The sequence below is a fragment of the Penaeus monodon genome, chromosome 25 (genome assembly GCF_015228065.2).
Source record: "Penaeus monodon isolate SGIC_2016 chromosome 25, NSTDA_Pmon_1, whole genome shotgun sequence".
Lineage (NCBI taxonomy): Eukaryota > Metazoa > Arthropoda > Malacostraca > Decapoda > Penaeidae > Penaeus > Penaeus monodon.
Genome location: NC_051410.1, coordinates 38,117,956 through 38,118,199, shown reverse-complemented (window position 1 = coordinate 38,118,199; position 244 = coordinate 38,117,956). Strand labels below are relative to the sequence as shown.

Here is a 244-nt window from a genome sequence, read left to right as displayed (position 1 = left end):
TGGCAGAGATAAACCCAAGATATATACCCCCTAACCATGCATTCTCGCCCTCCAGACAGACCACCTGGGACGATGTGAGACCCTCTATCGCCTGGAGCACCTCGCCCCCACCCACTACACTGTTTTGAGAACCAGGGACCTTGCGACCTGTCAACCCAGCGCTCAGACCCCCGCCAGGAGAGACATTTCAGTTCTTCCGAGACTCGCAGACACAACAGTAATTAAGAATTACAGAATTAATTGG

The 244-nt window shown here is 52.5% G+C and overlaps 1 protein-coding gene across 1 annotated transcript in view; it reads left to right on the top strand.

Annotated features, from left to right (window-relative positions):
- The window catches only part of LOC119589391, a 16,243-nt gene that overhangs the window by 1,042 nt on the left and 14,957 nt on the right, over window positions 1-244 (top strand). The window contains 1 exon segment of the mRNA XM_037938006.1: window positions 56-217. Within this exon segment, the coding sequence (XP_037793934.1) occupies window positions 56-217 (162 nt within the window).